Below are 24,599 nucleotides of genomic sequence, written 5' to 3' on the forward strand. Positions count from 1 at the left end.
AATAAAAATTTTCTAAAATTTCTAGGGAACACCACGTAAGCCGTAGCTTAATTATTTACCGACAACCATATTCTCTTAGTAGTTTACCTTTTCTTATAAACTACATAAGAATATGAAGATGTTAAGACAAACTTGCTACAAGTTGATTCAGATGTGCTTGATGAAGATGATGCTTTGGTGTTAGATACGCCATCAGTTCCATGATTTTTTTAAGGAGTTTATTTATCACTTTATTATGGATGAAATATTGTCATATATTTTGTGTTTTATTGTGATCATTGAAAAATAATTAAGTTGAAATCAAATTTAATAAATATTATAAAAAATAATTTTATTTGTAGATTTGATTAACAAGTAGTAACACTGACACATAATAATTTAAAAAAAAGTAATAACACTAACACCATGTAGTATTATCTTGTTGATATTCATGATAATATTTTTAAATTATAATTTGATTTAAGAAATTATAAAAATATACTTTTAAAAAAAAAGTGGATTGGCCCGGCACAACCCGTAGCCCGCGTACTTGTGGGTTGGGCCGGCCGTTTTCTGGCCCACAAAAAAAATGAACCAGCCCGACCTGACCCGTCAAATTTCAAAGCCGATATAAATTAGTCCGAATAAGATTGGTCAGCCCATATTGACAGCTCTAGCCGCAGGTAACTACAGATTGATAATTAGAAATTCAATGTCCAAATTAAATACTTTTGTAACTTTGAAGTTTGACCTTTGCACTCTCAACACAGAACTTGTCCTGCAACTTTTGGCTGCTTAATTCACACCTGTTTGCTGCAAGTGCTTTGGTTACAGATTATGATACAATAGTTAGAGCAATAATTTACATAAAAGGGCAGTCTATTGCACTAAGCTCCCGATATGCACGGGGTCAGAGAAAAGGCCGAACCACAAACATCTATTTACATAGAATCATTGATACAATTCTACTGTTACCAAAACAAAATCTTCATGAGTCTCCTTTTTTTTTTATTGAAAGAAAAGCTACTCTTTCCCTTACAGACCATCCAAAAGGGAAACTAATACAGTCAAACCTCTCTATAACGGCATGATTTGTCAAGATACTTGGAAGTTAGAGCAAAATGTTGTTTTAGAGGATATATAATATAACCTAACATGAAAAGCCAGTTTCAAAGAAAACTTAACCGTTATAGTGAAACTTGTGTCTAAATCATATGTACAGTGTATCATGAACAAATTATTCTAATGGTTGTAACTTGTAAGCCACAATTGTGTTCAACAATAAGATAGTTATCCATATGAACATTCATTTTCTACAAAATTTCTGCTTCCAAATTTGTGTAGATGATTAGGACAAGCTGAAAACGTACCGGGTTCAAAGGTCAATTTTTTAAAATCTCAAGCTAGAAGTACACTGACTCACAGATAATTTCTGATGTAGCCACAAAATCACTTTGCATCTACACCAATGAAGCCCGGAATTCACATTCACCGGTAGGTTTCTTGCTGGATGAGCAAATTTCTCTGGTCATTTCTTGAAACCAGTCAATTGCTTGATACACGAGGATTGGCATCGATCTGACTGTCTGGTTGGTGGCGACATCATGTTGGTTAAAACAGCACCAAAACCAATCCCACAATCATGAATGGGAATATTAGGTATTCAGGGAACCAACTGATGGGATATGATCAAGGAATTAAACGCAGAATAGTCATTGCCAAATGAAACGGCCAGGGCTGGTAGCCGCTGGGAAAAACGTTGGCACCCATGCAAAGTTCCATATGAGAAATTTGTCCGTCTTCCACAAGCAATCAGCATAATCTTGATAATCTCTTCCGTTTTTGCTTCTTTTTAGCAGCAGAACTAGTTGAATTATTGTTGGCGCTGGAGGGGAGAAGAGCAAGAGTTGATGGTCTGCCAACAGATGTTCTGCCCTTTTTAGCAACCCATCTCAAAGGCATATTATTTACTATGGTGCCAATATTATTTGCCTGGTTTAGCTCAACAAGCTTCCGAATTTGATCAAGCATCTGATGTGTCCATGCTGTTGACAAATCCAATGCAATTGAATCATCTGCCGGTTTTTTTGACAGACTATCTAGAATCTCATTGAATGATTGAAATGACATAGAAGGTCGATACGATTGAAGATTCCCACATATCATATTGACTTTAATAACATGCTTGCACAGATTTCCTTGCATTGACCATTCACAATCACAATGGGCAAATTCCGATCCAGGATTCCAAACTAGTCGTGCTATAGTGCTGTCTTTCTGGCTCAAAACTTTTGCGAAGGAGCTATCCTTGCAATCCAAGGTCACAGATGCATCAGGAATCTGCAGAGCTCTATTCCAAGAAGTGGTGGCAATATATTCAGCCTTCACAGTTTGAAAAGAATCACTCTCATCTGCATATCGGTCAAGCCAGTAGCTAGAGTGTAAGTCAGTTGTCAATTTGTGAACTAACCAATCAACCCTCTGGAGTGCTCCAAGATGTGAATCATCATATAGTCTGACTTTCAGCTTGACATGATATGCTTCTATTGCACCAGATGCTTCCTGGCTCGCAAGAGGTAACGTCTTCATTGTAGTAAGCCACATTTCTGTACAATGAAAAGAGCAATTATTACAAATTAAATAATGGCAAAAGATAGAAAATTATTCTAAACAAATGCTTTCATATGGTATGGTGAAATAAACTAAATGTACATGCAAGTAATGGAGTGCATATATAGTAGAAGTTATATTGTTTCTATCTGATTTATATGTTTTGTATATGACAGATTATGTTCTTCTTCTTTCTTTGTGATGGAAAAACTTTTTCAAGGTAACAGAAGTAGATAACAAACAAAGAGATGATCTAACCAAATTTCGGCACCCATGTGGCTTTGAAATACTGCAAGAAGGCCGTTTGATCAACAAAATCTTGAGAAAGTTCTTCTAAAGCAACAAAAGGATCAGTTCCATCCCAAATGCTGTACACTATGTCCCCTAGACGCTTAAATATCTCTCTTTGAACTTCAATATTACTACATTTCTTGATGATATTTCTCAACCATGATCTACGGATCCGCCAAAGGGAAAATAGAACCGTACATGAAAATATCTCCCTGAAAAGACATTAAGATCATGTAAATTAGTTATAGAACCATGTGACTAACTAGATACAGAGAAATGGTAAACTATAAGAATTTTGCCTTATGGGGTCAATTTCTGCAGCAGCATCGTCGACTAGAAAACCATTGACTTTCCATGTTGGATCAACAGCAAGGACACGATCATGTAGAGCTTTCATCCATTTACTCACGTCAGGCTTGGCAATTGTGCGGGTGATGATCCAAGCAACAGGAAGGGCATGCTGTCTTGAGTCAAACACAAGAAGTGTGCACAAAGGATACTGCCATTTTACACAGATTAAATTAGAACTATGGAAGATGTTGTCAAGGTTTAAAGAAAGAAAACAATTGCTTCATTACCTTTAGTTTCTTTATACCAAATGTTGAATCAGCGGCTATGAGACTACGATGTCCAAAACGAATCATTTGTTGTAACTGCCATTCAGTTTGGACACCTAAGATGAATGGATCATTTTCTGATGCATCCTGATAAAAGAAAACAGACTTCTTATTGCGCTCAACCCACAATCTTATGCTAGCTTGATCATCTAGATCCAACTCATGAGTAGATCTTTTAATAATCATGCCAAGTTTGTGGACATACTGAGCAGCAAGGCTGTTCACTTTGGCATCAGAACCACAGTAGCGTTGAATACCCTCTATATGCTTTGCTAAAACATTCTCCTCGGGAATGCCAAGATAGATCATAGACATAGTTTGCTGTTGAATCTCATTGCAAATGTAAGGTATATTTTTTGCACCAGGGCCAATAGCATCTCTATCAAGTGGCCCATGGCATACAAAACCAGACTTGTTAACATGACGCCTGTTGTTATATATAAGAAGTGCAAGAGATGGACGGGCATACAAACGCTTCACTATAAAATGACAAGTGCAGCCCCTCATTGACTGGGGTCTAGCAGCACGGTTTCGAGTGTTAAGCCTATATCGTCGACTTGGTAAAATACCACCACCTTCTCCATAATTTTCCGGGCCAAAGGAACACCAATACCTGAAATAACAGCATGACAAGATATGAAGGAGAAACTCGTAAACTAATTTAGCTTTCACATTCATATTATACCAAAAATTATGAAAAAAGGTCACATATTCTGTAATAAGAGTCAAACCCTAACGATTATCGAAATCTCATGACTTTTCATACAGCTACAACTAGGTGTTACTCCCTTATTCCCATAATTTTGTCCCTAAAAAGTCAAACAGGATTTCACTAAAGCAGATGTTTTATATATTTTTATGTGGTAGAAAGTTATAAACCTTCTTACGATAGTACATATTATGAGTTTTATTCTTAGCCATTGCAAAATTTAGTCCTAAGATGACTTTGATCTAGTTTGACTATAGAAAGTCAAATATGGGTAAATAATTATGGGGCAAAGGAATAACATATTGGTCGAAAAGGTAAGCATTCCAGGGATAATAGAAGTGATCTAAGAATCTTGAATTAATTCTCTTCTTTATCATAACAGAAGTAATACTCAGGAAGCCATAAGCAAGTACAGAATGAGAAGTGACTCAAACTTGAAGCTGTAGAAAGCTCAAATCTGTTCCTTGTGTGAGATCGATCAAATCTTTTAAAAAGATGATGAAACAACTAGAGAAATCGAAGGTCTGAAAAAGCTTGGGAAATTTACAATTTTGAGCAAGTTGCAGAAGCCTTTCCAGTCATTATATATTTTCATTTTTTTTAACTAATTAAAAACATAATGGAATGAAGACAGAGAAAGAAATATATACACTCAACAAACTTCAGTAAAATAAATTTATGCTTGAGGAAATTCTAGAAGCAGCATAAAGCCAGGTTGTTACTTGTTACGAGTAATATCCACAAGGACAGATTCCTACAAAGAAGAAATTGATTAAGCAAGTGAAGGGATGCACAACTGAGCTAATGCAGCTCCTTTCTAGCTCCATAGAAGTCGTGAAATTTCTTATTTACTAAGGCCTACAGAGCAAAATATGTTTTTTCTTTTGTTTTTTTAACCAAGAAACCTACAGACTAGAATATCCATCTTTTGAGGTAGATTTGACATGTTGAACCAAGGTTTGGCATTTATTGACTTGCGTTCATCTCTAATCATTGTTTTTGTCAATGAAAGCTTGTTGCTTAAATGGTTGTGGAAACTGAATCATGATGGTGAAGAGTTGTGGAAAGGAGTTATAATTACTAAATAAGGTAAAAAAGAAGACTCTTGCAGTCCAACATACTGTCAATGCCCACAAAATGGGTTGTTTGGGCGTATATCAGCAAACTCTGGACAGAACTTCAAACAAAAAGTTGGATATACGGATCCACTATTAAGTTCTGAACAGACTTTTGGGTTGTTGATGGGATGTTAAGGGAGAAATATCCTGTGCTGTATAGTTAAGCTGTTAACAGACATTCTACAGTTGCTGATTGTTATCCTGAAACTGGTTAGCAATTAAGATTTAGAAGGAATTTTAATGATTGGAAATTGGAAGATATTAGTCAACAACTATATCTATTGGAACCCATACCCTGGATGTTAACAGAAAAGATTCTCCAATCAAGTTGCCAAGAAGGATGGAAAATTTTCAGTGAGGAGCTGTTACAATTTTATCCAGAAACAAAGATGCTGACTGGGAACGCATTGGCCATTTTAATATTGTGGAAAACAAAAGCTCCTCCACATTTGCATGCTTTGGATGGATAATGCTGCTTTAAATGCAATCCTTGTCTCCTTGACACGGGTAAACTAACAAAGAAGGGGCCATATCATCTGCAGCAGGTGTTTCTTTTGTGGGAATTATGTGGAATTTATAGTCATCTATTCTCACATTGCATCCAGACATGGCAGATTTGGTACACTTTTTCTTAATCCTTTTGGTGTTCTGAGAAGCTGGCAACATCAGAAAGTAGAGAAGAAGATGAAGAAGATCTGGAGGCCCACCCCTATATGCATCTTGTGAACTATTTCGTTTGAAAGGAATAAAAGATGCTTTGAGGGGAAACAACAACATATATATTTTGTTGAAAACAGACGTTTCCGAATTTGTACTTTTGGTGTAAGAAGATCACGGTAGAAGATATGACTCAGTCCTTAAAGATTTTGATTTTGTAGGTTAGGCAGAGACAGTTCTTTGGTAATTTTTTTTGTACTCTAGTAATAGAGTACTTCTTGGTACTTTCCGGCACTGGATGTCCACTAGATTCAGAAAATTTACAAATTTTGGGTCATCTTTGACTAGATGGAGACTTAAACTTCAAGTCCAACAACGTCTAAATACATGAATGACTGATACAGGATTATGATATGACCTTTAAAACAATTACATGAAATTGAGGCTTTAGCAACATATGTCGGATATATAACTTTGTTATATAAAGTAAAGTTTAAGAAGTTTAAACTTACTAATACAAAACAAATGTTACTGAAAAAGACAGAGTATTTCTTCATACACCATCGTTTACATTAAGCAAAGTCTTCATAGATAGCCCTTTACCCCCCCCCCCCCTCCCCTCCAAGAGTTAAACATTTACAAACAATCATCAACATTCAGATATATTTGCCCAGAAAATTCATTCCTGAGTTAATCCACCAAGAGATCACGTAAGCAAAAATTCCCCAAGAGATCAAGTAAGCAAAAATTCAAACGAGTACATAGTTTACTAGTTAAGACAAATAGAACAAAAAAGTGGTCATCATGACCCACATTATTCATTTCAAAAAAGAAAGAAGGGCAGAAGTTATCAAATGATATATCCTTAAATGGTTGAAGCACTTACAGCCTGTACTCCAAATATTCATCAGGCTTATACTCCTTTAAACTGCCTTTGCTTCTTTTCCTTCCCCTCTCAATGTGAAACCTTGTTGGGAATTCCACATTACAACACTCTCCAATGATAAAAGCATCAACTCGATCATAATGAATAAGGGCAACATCATCATGACGTTCTTCAGTTCCGAATTTGGTCCAACTCAAATCAGATGCTGAGAAGTCTTCACCAGGCGGATCTTGCACAGCAAGATCAGGAATGGACTCAACTATCTCCATCTTCTAAAATATTCTGAATAATTAGTAAGGCAAGTTACTAAGGCAGTCCAACTAGCAACAGAAAATCAACTTCGAGAAGGAAATCAATTAAAAAAAGATAGCAGGGCCTAGCTGCCTCCATTGGCCCACATTATCTGCATGCATTTTCATTTGAAAGCACCAGACACAATAACTTCCAGAGGTTAGAGAAGGAGAAGAAAACATTTCAATTATCTACACCTCAATTTCCCGACTATGTTGGGGTCTGCTAAAAGGTGAATATGACATAAGTGGTTAGAATTCATAACAGTAAGCAGACGAACATAAACAGACAGAAGGCAACGTAGCATTCCCCACCCAAAACATATAATAAAACATGGGAAGTGACTTATAGATAGAGGTGAATGAAAAGAGGACCGGGAAAATCTTGATTTGATTTTACTCAAAAGTAAGATTTTCCAGCAGCTTGATCAAACGACAAATCCACATAAACTTGCTTTAATATGAAGCTGATTTCTTTATAGCCTATTACACTTTCAATAAGTATCAATAGACTTTACAAAATTAGTTGCTAAGGTATATGATGAAGGTTAGAACTAGATGATAACAAGCATCAGAGGTAAATCAAATAGAAAGACATGTATTTGGACAATTCATAGGCACTAAAAACTATAATATATCCACGAAAATGTAGCTCAAGCTGGAAGATTGATGGCAGTTTTAGCATTACATCAACAGTTCAAATTCTCTCGAAATCTTGACAAATGACAAAAACTCATAACCAACAATAAGATATGATAAGAAAAGCATGCCCTGAGCCCCTGACATTGGAAGGAGGAAAAAACGATTAGGAAGCCAAAATCTTTTGGCTCCTAAAACGCAAGAGGTTGTCACCGTCATTTAAGTTGAAGAAACTGAAACTGACAGTGTCGACCTTTTGGTGCTTCTCCACCTCTGATTCTCAGCCCCTCCTTCCTTCCCCAATCCAAACTAAATCAATCAACTGCCCTCAATCCCAAATTAGCCAAGGTCCACTACATGAATCCTCTTAATCCATTCAGCACTATCCAAACCATTTCATTCCAATACCAATTAATTTATCTTTTAGGGAAAACTAGGCCTTCAATAAATTAGAGGGGAATCGGTTATCAAATGACTAGGTCAAAATAGGTAAAACATATCTGCTGCCACCTAGCCCAAAAATTTATATGACGAGTAATACTGAAAGAAAACCAGGGAAACAAAAGGTGAAAAGAAAACAAGAGTATTTACATACAGCAAAGGGGAGAAAAAAACAGAACAAAAAACTGACAGAAAACGTTCATGGTCAACATTTGGTTTTGCATACAAGTGAAAACAGAGTAAGTTAAGAATCACAACAGCAAGATATCAATCAACAAGTCAAAATTACACCTCAACCCCAAATATTCGTAAAGATCAACTACATGAAGACTCTCTACCCATTCCATTTTATTCAGTATTTAAAAGGGTTCATCATACTTACACTATTTTTACGTTGACACCTACTGCAACATCTAGGAACCGAATCTATTTAGCAAAACTAACTCATATAGACAGAGTTCAGAACAAAAAACAATGTTCTAAAAAGCAATATTTACAGTTTACAACCAAAGGAGAGTATTTACATACAGCAAAAAACCCACAAAAAAATCTTAATTCGTCTTCACCAAGTCACCAAAAAAGAAGAAGAAAAATACAGAAAGAACAAGGAAACTGACCCAGAAAATGTTAAGGGCAACATTAGGGACAATTCGTTTTAGCATACGGCCGAAAACATAACAAAATAACAAATCACAACAATGAACCAATGAACCACAATCAAACCTCAAACCCCAAAAAAATAGTTAAAATCAGCTACACAAAGCCCTCTGTACCTATTCCATTTTATTCAGTATTTAAAATGATCCATTAAACTTGCACTAATTTTCACGCTGAACATCTACTGCAACATCTCGGGACCAATTCAATTTCGCGAAACTAGCTAACATGGGCAGAGTTCAGAACAAAAAACAATATTTTTCATCCGATGTGAGACTCTTCAACACCCACCTCACGCCCGGGCTGGACATCTAGTGCGTGGGTAATTTAATCAAGGACCCATCATCGGTAAACAATAATTGCGATGGGTCCTGTTCCAATACTAGGCCCAAGGTCCAACGTTCTAAAAAAGCAATATTTACATACAGCAGATACACAACAAAAAGAAACATATTTGAGCTCCACCCAGGCACCACAATTGAACCTTTTTAACAAAACAAGAGGAAATTAACACAGAAAATGCTGAAACCAACATTAAGAACAATCCATTTCAGCATACAGCCAAAAAACACAACAAAATCAACAAACAAACAACAATTAAACCTCTAACGCCCCCCACCCCCACCAAATTAGCTAAAATCAGCTACATGAAACCACCAAACTCATTCCATTTTAATCAGTATATTCAAAAGGGTTCATTATACTTACACTAATTTTTACGCTGAACATCTATTCAACATCTTGGGGCAGACCCTTTTCACAAAACTAACTCACATAGCCAGAGTTCATAATATAAAAACAAAAAAAACAATGATATTTAACATTAAAGAACCAAAAAAGATTGTATTTTTACTGACCCCAAAAGAAGAATTCTTGTTCTTGTGGAGAAGTAAACAAATTATGAGAGTATTAAAGAAGTAACAGGGATGAAGGCGCAGCAGCAGCAGCGGCAGCAGAAATGTGGAGAAGGGGTTTTGCTAATTATTAAAAAAAAAAAAAAATCTTATTTATTTATTTTTCATTTTTTGGTTTTTTGAATTTTAAGGGGATAAATTTAACTAATGAAAATATGATTCACTAAATTTCTTGAATTTGGATGGATTGATATTAACTTAAATAATTTTGGTTTGTTTAATTCAACATAATTAAAAACCAGGTTGATTTGTATACTCGAGAAATTTTATTAAAAGTATGTTAACAATATTTTGTTGATTTAATGTTTTTTATATAATAATCGTAATAAAGAAGAAAATTTTAGATATTACACAAATAATAATACTTCCTATCAAACGACCCCTCAGTGGTTGGTGCTATAGTGATTTACAAGAATGACTTGGAGGTGAATGCTATGAGTAGAAACTTCAAGTCTAATAAGTTTCAGGTTTTGATGTTCAAGGTTTGCCGATGAAGCAAGTGGGGGTCAAGAGTTCAAGGTTATTGTGTGTAATTTCTTGAGAAAAGGTCATAAATAGTCCATTAACTATAGGAGTAGGTCTAAAATGATTATTTAATTATATTTTTATCAGATTTAGTCCTTTGACTATTTAGAAACTTATCTGTTTTGGTCCCTTAACTATACACTTACCAGTTTCAGTCCTTCAAGTATTCAAAACTTATCAGGTTTGGTTCCTTAATTATACACTTATCGGTTTTAGTCCTTTAAGTATTCAAAAACTTATCAGGTTTGATCTTTATCCAAAAAAATTTATACAAATAGCTTAGATTTATATTAACGGAATTCTTCGTGAAATTAAATATTTAACCCATTTTAAGTTGTTTCTCTATTCCCGTTATTTTTCTTCAAATTACTCTAGTGAAAATAACAATGACCTCAACGATTCCAAATAAAATTAACAAAGAAATAAGATATAAGTCCTAATTTTATTTAATGGAGGATAAAATAAAGCATATAATTATTGCTAATGACTTGAATATGGTGTGTTCCCTTTTTTAGCGATTAACGGTTCATAATTAGTGAGAATTTTTTAAAATTTTATTTTTCATACAAAAGAAAAATAAGAGATTTGATCTTATAACTCAATTGTTTTACGTAAATAAAATGAATAGAATAATAAAATCAATCTATTTTTAAAATTATTTTTTTGCTAATCTACCATTTCAATAATAACCATAACTGGCTTATTTACCATAACTAAAACATAGACATGTTGCATACTTTTATTGGTTAAAAATAGAATATAATAATCATTTGATTGCGCACACAGTTTAAAGTTGTTTAATTGAAATAGAGTTTAGTTTAAGTGTCTAAACGAAATATCCTCATAGGCTTGAACCTAGCTACAATGGTTGAAATTTATAAAATTTAATCACCATAAAATGTTGTGAGATTGAAAGTTGAGAATCGTTTTTATTCAACTAATGTAATTGTAAATTAAAATCATACGGGCAACTGACTAGGATTGACAACTAAATTCATTCTTCGAGACCATAACATAAGAAAGTCACACAACCATTGGTATTGGATGTATCGTTAGGTTGTATCGTTAGGTTGTATCGAGTAGTTTTCAAGATACCACATCAGCATTGCTGCATATTATCCATAACATAAGAAAGCCACACAATCATTGGTATTGGATGTATCGTTAGGTTGTATCGAGTAGTTTTCAAGATACCACATCAGCATTGCTGCATATGAGCCAACGGCTAAATTCATTCTTCGAGACACCATAACATAAGAGAGCCACACAATCATTGGTATTGGATGTATCGTTAGGTTGTATCAAGTAGTTTTCAAGATTCCACATCAGCATTGCTGCATATGAGCCAATGGCTAAATTCATTCTTCGAGACACCATAACATAAGAAAGTCACACAATCATTGGTATTGGATGTATCGTTAGGTTGTACCGAATAGTTTCCGAGATACCACATCAGCATTGCTGCATATGAGCCAACATACATCTCTTACTAAATCATTAGGATAAATTTTAAAACTAGTTCAACCACAAACATATGAAGAACAAACAGTCTTTGATCATTAAAAGGACATGATGAGAAGTTTAAAGATTTTACTAAAATTTGCAAATGAAACTGGTCTCTCCCATGTAACATTTGGAAGAGTTTCTAACAGAAAGAGATCATGTCTGAAACCGTTTATCCGGTTACATGTCACCGTTTTCTTCAGCCACTCCTGCTAAAGCTCGCTGCAGATATTTAACGAGAAAAAAAATGTAAGCGAAGAGTGGGTGATCATTTGTGAACGTAGATGCTTCGACTTATTTAACTTCTTACCTGAAGGCAAGACAATGCATAGTGTACATCACTTTCTGAAATCTGGTGGTGTAGAACAAATCTGACTCTGCAATAGGAATTGGCAACATTTCTAAGTCTCGGAAGGTTTATTACGACCTGGAGGATACCAATATTTGGAGGTCTCGTTTTTTCCATAAATACGTCGACTAAAGGAGAATAGACAACCAGATCTTTCGAAACATATCAAACTATGGAAAAAACCATTGTAGTGTTTTCAATTTTCTATTTTACCAACATATGCAAATTTGAACACTACTAGCAGATTTTGAATTGAAAAACTAGTTAAGGGGCTATAAGTGCCTGACATTACTGGGATCGTCTACTAGAAATGCTAATGATCTCTCAATTATACACTATATTGCACGGACTCTTCAAAAAAGTCAGCGGAGGCGTGTCAGATCCTCCAAAAGTAGTGTTTGTTTCGACATCATTTTTGAAACATCAATTGTACAAAACATTGTCATCAAGAAAGGAAAAGATTTGGTGTCATATGTATAAGCATCTCGTGCAACTATGGATGTGATAATCCAAGTGTTTGTACCTCGAAAACATGCATGTTATGTAATTTCTCACTAGTTGAACTCCAAACGAGCTTAGCATATGCATAAACAATCAAGGAAATTGCGTAGATGTGTTAGATAGAGATTTGAAGAACAAAAAGGCAAGCGCACCTCAGTGGGCCTTCTGGTAGTATAAGTAAACCATATTGTTCCAAAGTCTTGACCAATTCTGTTTCGCTGATCCTTGACCCCTTCAGTATATCGCAATATACCTGATGATAACAAAAGGAATCGTAAGGAGCTGAAAGAAAATTTTACATTGGTAATGCAATATGGGGTTTCTCTCTGTTGACTACTAGAGAGGAGAGATTCCTTCCAGAGGAAGACATCCCTCACCAGAAGCCAAAATTTCCTTCTTGCAATTTGATCTCAGCTTTATGGAGGTTTTTTTCCCGAATGTAAAATAGTTAATGGAACATGATAACTGGCTCATGAGAAGGTTTGTATCACTGGATTCATCTATTCTTTAGGGGATTAAGTCTGAACTCCGTCGGGCTACAAGCAAGGTGAGGTAGTTGTCTATGAGGAGAGGGGGTTAGCCGGGCTGGCTTTTTAATCAATGTCACAGCAGTAATGGTTATAGGGAAGCCCGGTGCACTAAAGCTTCCGCTATGCACGGGGTTCAGGGAAAGGGCGGACCACAAAGGTACATCATACGCAATCTTACCCCACTTTCTACAAGAGGCTGTTTCCTTGGCTTGAATCAACCTCTTGCAGAAATGCAGGGTTCAGTCAGAATCTTGTTAATGGTTCATCTGACTGAATTGCACATATTTCCGGAAACACGTATCAGTTGTTAAAAAACTCAAAAGTAAGCATTATCTTTTAAATTAAAAGAAAATTAAGCATCATTTCTGATGAGTCAACTTACAATGTTAGTCTCTACAGTAGCAACATCAACTTTAAGCCCTTTGATTTTGTTAAGTTCCGCTGAGAAGTAAATGGGAATCATTAGACAAATGAATAGAGTTAGTTAATAAACTTATCGAATGGAGAAAATATTACCAGCCAAAATCTTAGCCTTTCTGTGATCTCCTTCCAGCTTAACAAGATTCTCTTGTAAAGCGGTAAAAGCAGCAGCGCAAAGGACACCAATTTGCCTCATCCCACCGCCTAGAGTCTTCCTCAGGATTTTGGCCTAGAAACCAAAGGAAACAATGAGCAATGTGGCAAGGAACAAATAATTTTTTTTTATACAAAAGCATACATACCCTGGCAATGAAACTCTTCGAACCAACAACCACAGATCCAACTGGAGCACCAAGACCTTTTGATAAGCATACCTGCACAGACTCTTAAATGAGCAGAAATTCGGGAAAAATACACTAACAAACTTGTCATACATTACAAGCTAAAGTATAGAAATATCTCTTTGTTTCTCCTTTAGGATACCATGTTATGAATTAAAATGTATTTGTTCGTTACTCATTAAGTGGATCAGAAACAACTAGAGACAATAAAGAGAAAAGGTAATCCAGATTTTTGGGGATAATATCACTTACCGAAACTGAATCAGCAGCCTGTACAAGCCTATGAACAGGCACTCCAAGTGCCTAAATGACAGATTAATCCAGTTAATCAGAATGAACATAAATAAAGAATGTATACAGAAAGACAAACGTAGAAGCCCTTATAAAAAGTAATTATGGACAACTCTACAATTTAGACTCCTATAAAACTCAAAAATCCATGAAGTCATATGTCCATAGAAAAGAATGATGATTATTAGATCTGTCAAAAGTCAAAGCAGGCACTTAAGATATTGTGCATAAGTATGCTTCTAGAATAAAAATGTGCACCTAGCTATGTGGCATTGAACTATAATAGGATATTCTTTATAGAAACTACTGAAAATCACCCTAATTTGAAGATCCATCCGATTCAAGGTAGCATTTTTGACAGGCTCCAAACAAAAAGTTGTTTCCTAACAAGCACGAAAATGTTGTACTCACAACTGATGCATTGAATATTCGAGCTCCATCAATGTGAAGCTTCAGACCATACTTCTTTGCTAGCTCTCCGACTTTGTCTGTGTACTCCGCAGAAAGGCATCTCCCCCCTGAGCTGCACTCATAGAATGTTGTTGGTTAAGAACTTGCATTATAAAGAGAGATTACTCAAAACTGACTAAAGTAATGTGAAGAAAAAGATCTATATAAATTTTAGTCATGCTTTGTATCTAATGTTTGCTAGGAATCTTTTAATCTTGCTAGAGATTTATGCCAATTGACATGTAGAGAACTTTTAATGCAAGGGGCACTAGTGATTTTATAAATATTGGACTGATGTGGGCTTAAACAAAGTGACATGATTGGTGAAGATTCATATAACCGATCCCAACTTGCTTGGAACTGAAGCATAGTTGTTGTTGTATGGTCCACGATATACTAATTATTTACAGCTCTAACAAAAACTAGCACAAATCCAATAGCATTACCAGATAATGCATCAATATGAGGGTTGCCGTAAAAAGAGTTAATGGTGAGAGAATATTCTTACTGAGCTTGCGAATTCTCCAAGCAGATCAGCCTAGTGGTTGGGTAACATATTTCAAAGCTAGGATCTCGAATCGCAGCTTCAATCAGATCAAGATCCATTGTACCATCTTCATTGTTCTTCACTGTCCTTGGATGAACACCTCCAAGGGTGGAAATGCCTCCATTTTCATAAATATGGATATGGGAATAATCACCGAGAATAATCTCACTGCCCCTGATTTGGCAATGAGTCAGCACACTGATAAGGTTACCCATAGTGCCTGAAGGAACAAATAATCCTGCTTCCTTGCCCGTTATCCTTGCCATCTCTGCTTCAAGGCGTTGAGCTGTTGGATCATAACCTAAGACATCATCATCCACTTCAGCATTCGCCATTGCGTTCCGCATGGCTTCAGTTGGCTTAGTGACTGTGTCTGAGCGAAGATCCACAGTTCTAACCACCATCTTCACTGAACTAGAAAACAGAAACAATCAACATGTCCCATATAAGTAAATAATTTCATTCTTGAAGGGCCATCCATCTAGCTTTAGTATCCCCATGTAATAAAAAATAATAAATTGCAATCAACTTTTTCAGCAGTAAAACATTACATCCGACAAAAAAGATTCTTAGCTGGAATTTCAGGGAATGGACCTATAGGCTCTCAAACAACATGGCGGATGAACTACGGTCAGCAGTTAACAAAAAGAGAATTTTATCACTCACCATGCAATAAGTAAACCTGTCTCAAGAAGAAACTTGTTTACAAATGGTAAAGGAATTAGTAGCAGAGCCACCCCGTCCAAGGAGTGACACTAGACACCCCTTTGCTGGAAAATCCTGGCTTTGCCACCAAAAGGAATAATCTACATTCAACTGTCACTCACTAAGCCTCAATCCCAAACTAATTGGAGTTGGCTAAAATCATCTACAAACTAGATAAACTGGAAATGCTCATTCAATCTTTAATAGTGTGGAAGCACACCCCTGATATTCTTTAAATTCCCACACACAAAAAAATTGCTCTGGTAACTAAATAAATAAACCATGTTGGTGTGAGTAACCTTCTCTGAGATTAGCAAGATAAAACTAAGTTCCATTCTCTTTACATATTAAAAAAAAAGAAGATAAATGATGATGTATACAGTTAGGTCACACAATCAATATGAGCATTTAACTCAAATCCTAAAGTTAAAGAATAGAGAGCCCAAAATCTTACACAAATATGTGACATTATATATTAGTACTACCTCTATCGCAAAATAAGTGTCGATTTTCCCTTTTCGAGGATCAATTTGACTAATCTTCAAAGCTAAATTAGATAAAATCAACTCAATATAGGGTCTATCAGAAACAACCTCCCTACAGACTCTACCTACCCTCCCCACACTCCACTTGTGGGATTACACTTTGTATATTGTTTTTGTGTTTTAAAATTAAAATTTCGATATTCAGAAACTATACGAAAACTATCATCAGTTGCAATTCTGACCAAAAAAAGAACATTTTAAAATGTTGGTCAATGTTCACGTAGTTTGAATCTCGAGAAGAGAAAAATGACAGATTATTTGAGACGGATGGAGGTAGTATTACATTTCAAAACATTATACAGGTCTAACACAGACATAAATGCTAAAAGGAAATAGAGATATGGAAAAATTCATACTTTATAAGCTTCTCTTCTCTGTTTCTTCAATACAAGCAATGCTAGAGAGACAATTCACTCAACTGCAAACCAAATTCCACAAGTTAATCAATCACCAACACAACAACAAAAAAATCACATACAAAGAAGCATAAAAAACCCAAAATCAAAAAAAAAAAATTATACATTTTTTTTTCACTTCCTAACTCAATGGGTGTCTGTCTTCTAAGCCACAAATTTCAAGAATCAAAGAGAAATAGCACTAGTACACATACATACAAACAATTACTAACAAAGCCCAGTAATCAAGATTTGGAATTTTGCATAAAAATTCAATCTTTTTCAACGAAACCCCACAACCCCAACAATCACAAAAAGATAAAAACTTTAAACATACCATCTTTTGGACTGATTACAGTGATACAAAACAAAAAAGGAAAAAAAAACAGTGAAACAGAAGTACTATCACATGAACAAAAAACATCATCAAACACCTGTTAGGTCTAAATATGAGACAGCAGATAAGCACATTTAATTACATGCATGCAAATTTATTTTAATTTTTTGGGTTTTATCAAAGATTTTGTTACTAACAAAATTTCCAGATTTTGTTACTGAAGAAAAGAGATTCATATGGCAAGTTTATAGCTTTTTCAGTTTTGCTTACCTTAAATTTAATGAATTGGTTGTTCCTCTTTGTTAGTAATTTATTTTTTTCTCTCCACTTATTTCGTATTTATAGTTGCTCATTTTGATCGTCTCTTAAGGACTCCTTTGGTAGGAGGGACAGGGATAACAAATTTCGGGATTAATTTTTCTTAAAAAATATTTTATATTTAATTGGGATAAAATTATGGGATAATTTATTTTAGAATTATTGTGTTATTTTTATCTAAAACAATAATATTTGTAACAAGATGTTTTATATTTTCATGAGGGGAATTTTAGCAAATAAGCACTATAATAAATTTAATTATGTTTCATAACTATAGTTTGTCTATTTACGGATTGTAGCAACAGTTTAAGCTATCTCGTTTGTGTAATTTTGCAAATGAGTTTGTATAATTTCGGGCACGTTTGTATAATTGAGCTATATTTTTATATAAACTCGAAATAATGAATTTATACAAACACAAACATCTAAACTTTAAATGGTTATACAAAGTATATTATACAAATTCTGAATTATACAAACTCGAAAACCCAGCCCATCTAATTATCATTGAATGTTGATCGCGGGTGATAATTGACTAAAACTATGACTATGATGACTAATTAACTAATATATGTTTGCTTAACTATGTAATTTCCCTTATGATAATACACGCTTAATTATACAAGGTATACATCCCCTACTAATATATAAGTGGGGATAACCAGGCAGGTCATGGTCGACATGTCTGCCTCACAGCTTCCCCTTTATTCAATTATTTTTTCTTTTGTTTTAATCTGTTTGTTTTTTTGTTTTTTTATCTATTTGAAAATTGTGTAAAAATACTATAAATCATGACAATTGAAAGCATAAATTATTTTAAAAAAAATATATATAAATAATTTGATTGCTTATAAAAAAAATCGATGGATTCATAAAATTAATATATGTTACATTAAATGGGACAAAATAAGTAACATGTATTATTTAATTTGGAAACTATATAAAAAGTATTGTAAATATCAATAATTAACAACATTTGAGTGACTCTTAAATTCTATCTGTGCTAAATACTTTGGGACAAGAGAAGTAACATATATTATTTAAAAATTACGTAAAAAATACTTTAAATTACAATCACTAACAACTTAAAATATTTTAAAATCATATTAAAATTTAATCGAGCTCGTGCTAGCACAGACACTTGTGTCGTGTGTGTATATATATTACTCCCTCCGTCCCATTTTATGTGGCAACATTTGACCGGGCATGGAGTTTAAGAAATAAATGAAGACTTTGAAATGTTTACCAAATTGCCCTTTAAAAAGTACACTCACTTTTCTCTCTCCTCATAAATGATTTGGAGTATTATTTTAAGATTAAGTGGGACCAACAAGGGTAAAAGAGGAATTGCACCTTTAAATACTTACCATATAAGGAAAGTGACATTCTTTTTGGGACTGACCAAAAAGGAAATGTTGCCACATAAAATGGGACGGAGGGAGTACTATATAAGAAGAGTGAATAAAATTCACTCTTCTTTCGACACGTGGCACCAAATAAAAGGAGCCATATATATATATAATATAATGTATAATATAAGTAGTAGATAAGTGTGAAAGTGAGGGTATTTTGGGTATTTAAAAATACCCTCACATTCACACTTATCTACTAAAAAAAATATATATAAGTAGTAGATTTAAATATATTTAAAAATAATATAAGTAATACTATACTTAGTATGCTTAAAAATAGTAAAAACTACATAAAAAGTACTACATATCATATTACAATAATTAACAATTATTTGACACTTTCAATTCTATCAATGCCATATAAATTAGGATAAAAAAGGTAACATTTATATTCAAAAATAATATAAGTAATACTATACATTACAATAATTAATAGCTTAAATATTTAAAAGTTATATAAAAAATTTAATTGACTCTCTAAATTCTATTGCTACCACATAAAATGGATTATATGATAAACATATATTGTTTGAAATTGACGAAAAAGAAACTATAAATTACAATAATTAACAAAAAAAATTGTCGGCTCCAAAAAATCTATCAATTAAGAACATATATTGTTTCAAATTGACGAAAAAGAAACTATAAATTACAATAATTAACAAAAAAATTCTCTCGACTCCAACAAATCTATCAATTAATGCCACATAAATTGGGACATGGAAAATAACATATATTCTTTAAAAATTAAGTTCAAAATGTACTATAAAATACAATAATTAACAACTTAATATAGTAAAGAGACATATAAAAAATGGTTAATATTTGAAATTTTGCATGTGCCACGTAAATTAGAACAAAGAGAGTAATAAATATTATTTTCAAAATTCTGTAAAAAAAAGGTACTACAAATCACAATAGCTAACAATTTAAAATATTTTTAGAATCATATAAAAATTTCAATAACTTCTCAAATTTCATAATATATGACATAAGAAGAGGGAATAACCAATATATTTATAAAAAGAAATGACATATAAAATGAAATGGAGAGAGTATTAGTTTTTGAAAATGGAAAAGGACAAAACACATATAAAATTAAAAGACATATAAAAAAAAGTTGGTTTAACTCTCAAACATAAAAAGTAACATATGTTATTAAAAACTTTAATAAAAAGTACTATAATTTACAATAAATAATAACTTAAAATATCTACAAGACAACAAAAAAAAGACTAATTTTTGTACTGCTTGTGTCACATAAATTAGGATTGGGATGATTTTAAAATTTTAATTTTGGTTATACATTATAAAATAGCCGAAAAATTGAATGATATAATTTTTTTAAAAATAACCGAATGAATCGTCCTATCGATAACCCTAATGTTACTTCTACTCTGTTTATTTTTACTTAAATTTAGAAAGATATGTTTCATTTCTACCCTCAATCTTATCGCTACATTTATTTGCTATTTGAAATTGAAATTAAAAAGACAAATGACAAATAAGTTTTTATATTAGCTCACTTATGAGCAAAATATATTATAACAATCTTTACTAATTTTATAACAATACAGAAACTATACTCTCTCCGTCCCATATTAGATGGGCACTTCCAACTTTACACGGTGATTAAGAAATCATTAATACATTGGAAGACTTCACCATTTTGCCCTTTGTTTATATCAATGCACATTGAAATGAGTTACAAAAAATACACATGCAATATAGGAATGGTCATATTAATTGTAGGGGTAAAATGGAAAAGAATTAATTAATTTTATCCTAATTTAATAAGTGCTCAAATAATATGAATTTTTTTTTTGTAAGATTCTCATCTAATATGGGACAAAGAGAGTAACAATATAACTTTATTAATGTTGGGCCCGGGCAGCGCCCGGGCTTTCTTTACTAGTATATATATAAAACCGTTGAGCATTATAATATATTTATTACTTCATCATTCAACAATGATAAGAAAAAAGCTTCTTTCACCCTTTTTTTAAAGGTTCTTTATTTTTTGCTAGATTAATATAGATAAACAGATTTATCATCTTTTTTCTTAATAAAGAAAAGATTATTCAACCATATTTTATTTTATTTTTAATTTTTACTAGATTAATATGGATAAAGCATTTAAGCACTATGATAATATTTATTACTCCATCAATATCTTTCCACATTTGCTCTATAGTGTGAGTTGTATCATGTGTGTGAGTGACTAGATATGAAATTTATCCAATAAATTAAATAAAAGTGGAAAAAATTGAAAATAGTTAAACATAGCCTTTTACAATCTAAATAGAAATTAATAATCATGAACAACTCTTTTTATTATACATAATCATAATACCTAGATTATTACACATAATAAAATCGAAATTGTTAAGCAATGAATAAATAATACATGAATAATTACATAAGATAATTGATGGCTCAACTAGATTACCATAACTATTTTTTTTTAATCCTAAAAATTTCAAGATTACCATAACTTATTTTTATTATTATTATTTGATTTTTGTGTGTGTAAAAAAAAGTCAGAAGATATGTTTTGAAAACTTTATGATGTTAACCTGAGCTGGAAGATAAAGAAAGAGCCTACCTCCAATGAATCTGGAATTATAATTTCATTTGGGCTTTTCATTCCACCTTTTGGGCCCACAATCATAAAAGCATAATTTGAAAGGGACAAATTTCGTAAATAGTGTTATTTGCGTCTAGATATATAAAAAATACTCGTAGTAAAATTTTCTTTAGTTATAAAATGTACATGCATTTTGATTTCAAAATGTAACTAAATATATTAATTAACACGCATATAATATCATTGAAATCGCTCGGATACAATGTATGTTTATAACTATAGCATGTATGTGTGGCTAATTGTATTAAATATGTGATATTATATTTTCAAAGCGAAACATGAATTTCGTAATGTATGTGTTTTAAAATTATGCATGGTGATCTTTGACAACGCAATATTAAGTTATCAACAACTAACTAAAACATCGATAAACTCTTATATGAGATTGGAATAAATAGTAACATGTACGATACGTGTGTCTATTTTAAAAATTCGAAAGAGATGGAGAAGTTGGCATTTGCCTACTTAGCCCAAATAGTAGAGTCTCGTAATGACGTGTTTGGTTTTGGATGTAAGCACTTTCTTGTCCATTAGAAATTTATTTTTGCTCTATTGTATTTTATTTTATTCATTATTTTATTTATTTATTTTTGTTGTCTTTTCTTTTGGATTGGTTAAGCACGAACACTTGGTATAATGGCCAGTCATTTATGACTTTTTGCATCTGATTCAATTAAGTGGGCAAGAATCAAAGGCCATTTTTGAAACATAATAATCGTCACGTTTTAAATTATTTGCCTGATTTTTAATTTAGTACGAAGTTAAAGACGAAAAAAAATTCTTTGAATTTTATAATCTAAAATTAAAGATATATAAAATGTAACAAAATGTCTTCTAATCCTAAAGGGGTCGTTTAGTGTGATGGATAAAGAAAAATAATCCACAAATAAGTTTTTAATTAGTACCCTTCAATTCTTTGTTTGGTTACAAAGTATGAGATAACTTATCACAAGATTAATAATTATGACTGGGATAAGTTATCTCTACTTGTGGGTGAAATACTAATCCCGAAATAACTTATCTCGAGATAAAAATGTAAATAACAAAAGTACCCCCTTAGACCCTCTTTTATAAATAAAAAATTTATTTTCAGAGGATATTTTTGTAAACAAACAACTTAATTTTAAAAATTATGTCACATATATTTGACAAAACCAAACAACCAATAAAAAATAACTTCAACATAACTTATTCAATTATCATTAATCCCAACATAACTTGTCCTCAAACCAAACGACTTCTTAAAGACTTAAATGTCATTTGAAAAATTAGAATTAAAGAGTTGTAAAAAAAAAAGAAAAAACTTATTTTCATAACATATACTAAGAAAAGAAAGTAATAGAACTAAAGAGTTGTAAAAAAAAAACCATTCTTTTCGTAACATACTAAATAAAGAGAGTAAGACAAATAAATTAGAAAAAAAAGTATTAATTTTCAGTAAAATAACAAAATTAATTTAAATAATCATCAACTTAGCCATTTAAACTTTAAACTTTAAATTTAAAAAATAATCAATATGTATTACAATTGAATCATCCCATTCAAGCCTTTGAAAATGGAATTTTTTTTGCAGAAATTATTAAATTTATTTAACCATTTCTAACCACGAATATATAATTATTTATTTCAATTATATTAATTAAGAAGCTGTTTTAAAATAAAAACAAAAATAAAAATAAAATCATATGCATATGTATGTATTGTATATGCTTATAAATATTTAGGCCCAATTCTTAATTAAATATCAATAAAATCATATATAGAAATAATCAATAAATTCTATTAACTTTATGTAGGCATATTTTTAATTATATAATCAAAAAATTCTATTAACTGTAATTATCAAGATTGAAGAGTATATAACTTAATCAAGCAAATGATTAAAAATACATATACAATGTATAATTCTTGATTTGATATAAAACAATCATTATTTACATTATTTTAAATATATGATTTAAATTTATTAAATATAATAATTAATAAAATTACTCAATTAGAGGTTGTATTAATACTTTATAAATATAAGTAATCAATCTCAAGTTATTAAATAGGCACAACACATGGACGCGAAACTATAACATTGATACAAGATTTTCTTGGGTTGCTATTAACTAGGGTCAATACATATAAACTATATGATTTTTATAATTTTTATAATGTATTGATATTCACCATGTCTAAAGTATTTTGAGTTTTAAATATCGTTATTGGTATAATTTTAAATAATATTTAAATATAAAAAATAAATTAAATAGTTTTTATAATGTGTCAATTTTTAACATATTGTTTGATTTTTATAAAAAAAAAATTTTTTTTTTTTATTAAAACAAAATTCATATAGGGATATATGATCCATCTCACAAAGTTCAGTAATATATTTGACACTTCTCACAAGTGATTTTAAAAAAAGAAAAAAATTATTTCAAAGATTAATTTTAGTATTAAATATCTTATTTGTGGATTTATTATGTCACGGCACAAACTCGAGGGGGACAACTGGCTCCTAATGCCAAAACTCAAGCCCGAGCTGACCTTGCTGAACCATTTGCTACTAGCGCATGACAGCCACACTCAATCAAGAAATCAAACAAGTATATCTCGGCTTAAAACTAAGTCATCGGCCGGCAAGGCCCCTGTCAACCGATCTATAAAGGAAACAACTACTCCCAGGAAATCATATAAATAAATAGCCAACTAGAACATAAGTCCTGATTGGGCCGTCGAGGCCACCATGATATCTATACCGAAACTAAAAGCAGTACAATACATCAAACAGCTCACAAGCTTCAGCAAACCAACAACATAGGCCAGTTTGGCCATAACGTAGCTATAAACCCCACACACTAGTCTGCAAGCCTCTAAGAGTAGTAAAGATTGGTGGGACAGAGCCCCAGCCTACCCATGAGAATATATACAACAAAAGGTAACAAACCTCCCAACTTTGGCAGCTCCGGAGGAAAAGGGGCTGACCA

General features: G+C 32.5%; 2 protein-coding genes across 4 annotated transcripts; both read right to left on the reverse strand.

The window, feature by feature from the left end:
* Nucleotides 1-1,187: 1,187 nt before the first annotated feature.
* On the reverse strand, nt 1,188-9,032 carry LOC125855029 (uncharacterized). The gene is made up of 6 exons (XM_049534668.1): nt 9,011-9,032; nt 6,868-7,149; nt 3,459-4,110; nt 3,180-3,379; nt 2,848-3,092; nt 1,188-2,585 (listed from the first exon to the last, which is right to left on the reverse strand). The coding sequence occupies exons 2-6, from the start codon at nt 7,134-7,136 to the stop codon at nt 1,792-1,794; spliced, it is 2,160 nt and encodes a 719-aa protein (XP_049390625.1). The 5' UTR covers nt 7,137-7,149; nt 9,011-9,032; the 3' UTR covers nt 1,188-1,791.
* A 2,771-nt stretch (nt 9,033-11,803) lies between these two features.
* Nucleotides 11,804-17,609, reverse strand: LOC125855327 (low-specificity L-threonine aldolase 1). 3 transcript variants are annotated; one of them, XM_049535048.1, is made up of 11 exons: nt 17,518-17,609; nt 16,872-16,933; nt 15,227-15,679; nt 14,680-14,791; nt 14,230-14,280; nt 13,939-14,010; nt 13,733-13,865; nt 13,599-13,657; nt 12,839-12,939; nt 12,147-12,213; nt 11,804-12,058 (listed from the first exon to the last, which is right to left on the reverse strand). In XM_049535048.1, the coding sequence occupies exons 3-11, from the start codon at nt 15,667-15,669 to the stop codon at nt 12,017-12,019; spliced, it is 1,080 nt and encodes a 359-aa protein (XP_049391005.1). In that variant the 5' UTR covers nt 15,670-15,679; nt 16,872-16,933; nt 17,518-17,609; the 3' UTR covers nt 11,804-12,016. The 3 variants fall into 3 exon arrangements, with proteins under 3 accessions (XP_049391005.1, XP_049391003.1, XP_049391004.1); XM_049535046.1 differs by having other exon boundaries at nt 15,227-15,674; nt 17,518-17,534; XM_049535047.1 differs by lacking the exon at nt 17,518-17,609 and adding an exon at nt 17,345-17,359 and having other exon boundaries at nt 15,227-15,674.
* Nucleotides 17,610-24,599: the final 6,990 nt, after the last annotated feature.

This window comes from Solanum stenotomum, chromosome 2 (genome assembly GCF_019186545.1).
Source record: "Solanum stenotomum isolate F172 chromosome 2, ASM1918654v1, whole genome shotgun sequence".
Classification (NCBI taxonomy): Eukaryota; Viridiplantae; Streptophyta; class Magnoliopsida; order Solanales; family Solanaceae; genus Solanum; species Solanum stenotomum.